Genomic DNA, 1,373 nt, shown 5'->3' with positions numbered 1-1,373 from the left:
AAGGAGCTCCTTTCTCTCATCAATAGAGGGATACAATACCTCGCATGACTTAGAATACCCCAGCCACAAGCACACAGCTTGCTGAAAATTTTTATAAGCAATGCTTTAACTGACTGTGATAACATCCAGTAGGATGACACCTCCAACCTATGCTGCAGCATATGTCTGCCCTCACAAAGATCTAAAATGAGGAGCTAATACCTTCAACATTTTTCTACAGAGAGAGCCTGCCATTGTATCATTGAATTCCCTTAAACTCAGACGGATGTTCTGCAATACCACCAGCACAGCTGAAGCAGAGGTTGGCCAGACCAATGACATCCCTCATGTCACCCCGTGGTATGACAGAGCATTGGATACTTTGCACAATAACATGCTTATAGTCAGACTTGATGTGCAGCAACTCCATCTGGACAACACACAAGTGAAACTTGTGGGTGACTTTATTGTGGCTTTAGGACAGCACAAGAAACACCCAGTAGGCAATGGGTGTATTTCCAGGCAGTTCACTCAGAGTTATAAACTTCTTACTGATGTTGAACCAGCTGTGAATGCATCAAGATTGTCAGCTGAAAGGTTTCTTACCATCCCAACTCCTAGGTTACAATAATCACCCCCCTAGCATGCAACTATAACCCGATGCTATCGGACCCACCGGGATTGCAACACCATTTTCTTTTTCCTCTCATTTGATGAGATATGGTCCAGGTGTGCCCTATGTAGCAGTCAACTACAACACAGCTGCTCATGCACACTGTGGCCTCTAGCAACTTGCCCAACCCAGTGCCAGTGCTCTGCACCAGGATGGGGAGGATGGGGAGAGGGGGGGTGGTGGCGGCTACTATGTGGGGGACCTCACCATCAGCTATGAGATAATAAGACTCTCTGGTCTGTAGTTGTGTTCGTGCAAGATTTTCTCTGGTGTTTTCAGTTTGCTGTGAACAATTTTCTAGTGCACACAGACTCAAGTTGTATCTCTGTGTCATAATAAATTGTTTTATAATAGCCTAAATCTGCATTTTGCGTTTCCTGCAAGTATTTTCTGCCAAGAAATTATACAAAGCTATTCTGAACTTCCAGAGGAGGAAAAATTGCTTTCCTTTTACAATCATATATTTCCTTAAATGGATATACAGATCATTACTGTGACTTGTGAATTTGAGTGGAACACACTTTTATACAACATATGCATTGAAGGCTCAACTTGGCAAGACCATATATTTCTATATCTGCATCTACATCTATACTCTGGATACTGCCATGAGGTGCATGGCAGAGGGTACATCATCCCATTGTACCAGTTATTAGGATTTCTTCCTGTCCCATTCATGTATGGAGTGTGGGGAGAATGATTGTTTGAATACCTCTGTGTG

At 43.1% G+C, this 1,373-nt stretch overlaps 1 protein-coding gene across 1 annotated transcript; it reads left to right on the top strand.

The window, feature by feature from the left end:
- Positions 1 to 265: 265 nt before the first annotated feature.
- On the top strand, positions 266 to 610 carry LOC124788640 (alpha-crystallin B chain-like). Its single transcript, XM_047255909.1, has one exon. The coding sequence runs from the start codon at positions 266 to 268 to the stop codon at positions 608 to 610; it is 345 nt and encodes a 114-aa protein (XP_047111865.1).
- Positions 611 to 1,373: the final 763 nt, after the last annotated feature.

Source organism: Schistocerca piceifrons, chromosome 3 (assembly GCF_021461385.2).
Source record: "Schistocerca piceifrons isolate TAMUIC-IGC-003096 chromosome 3, iqSchPice1.1, whole genome shotgun sequence".
Lineage (NCBI taxonomy): Eukaryota > Metazoa > Arthropoda > Insecta > Orthoptera > Acrididae > Schistocerca > Schistocerca piceifrons.
Note: the sequence above shows the minus strand (reverse complement) of the source record. Positions and strands in the feature narration are given on the sequence as shown.

Bases quoted from the DNA above. Each gene is read 5' to 3' on its own strand.
- LOC124788640 (XM_047255909.1), top strand. From the start codon at position 266: ATGTTCTGCAATACCACCAGCACAGCTGAAGCAGAGGTTGGCCAGACC.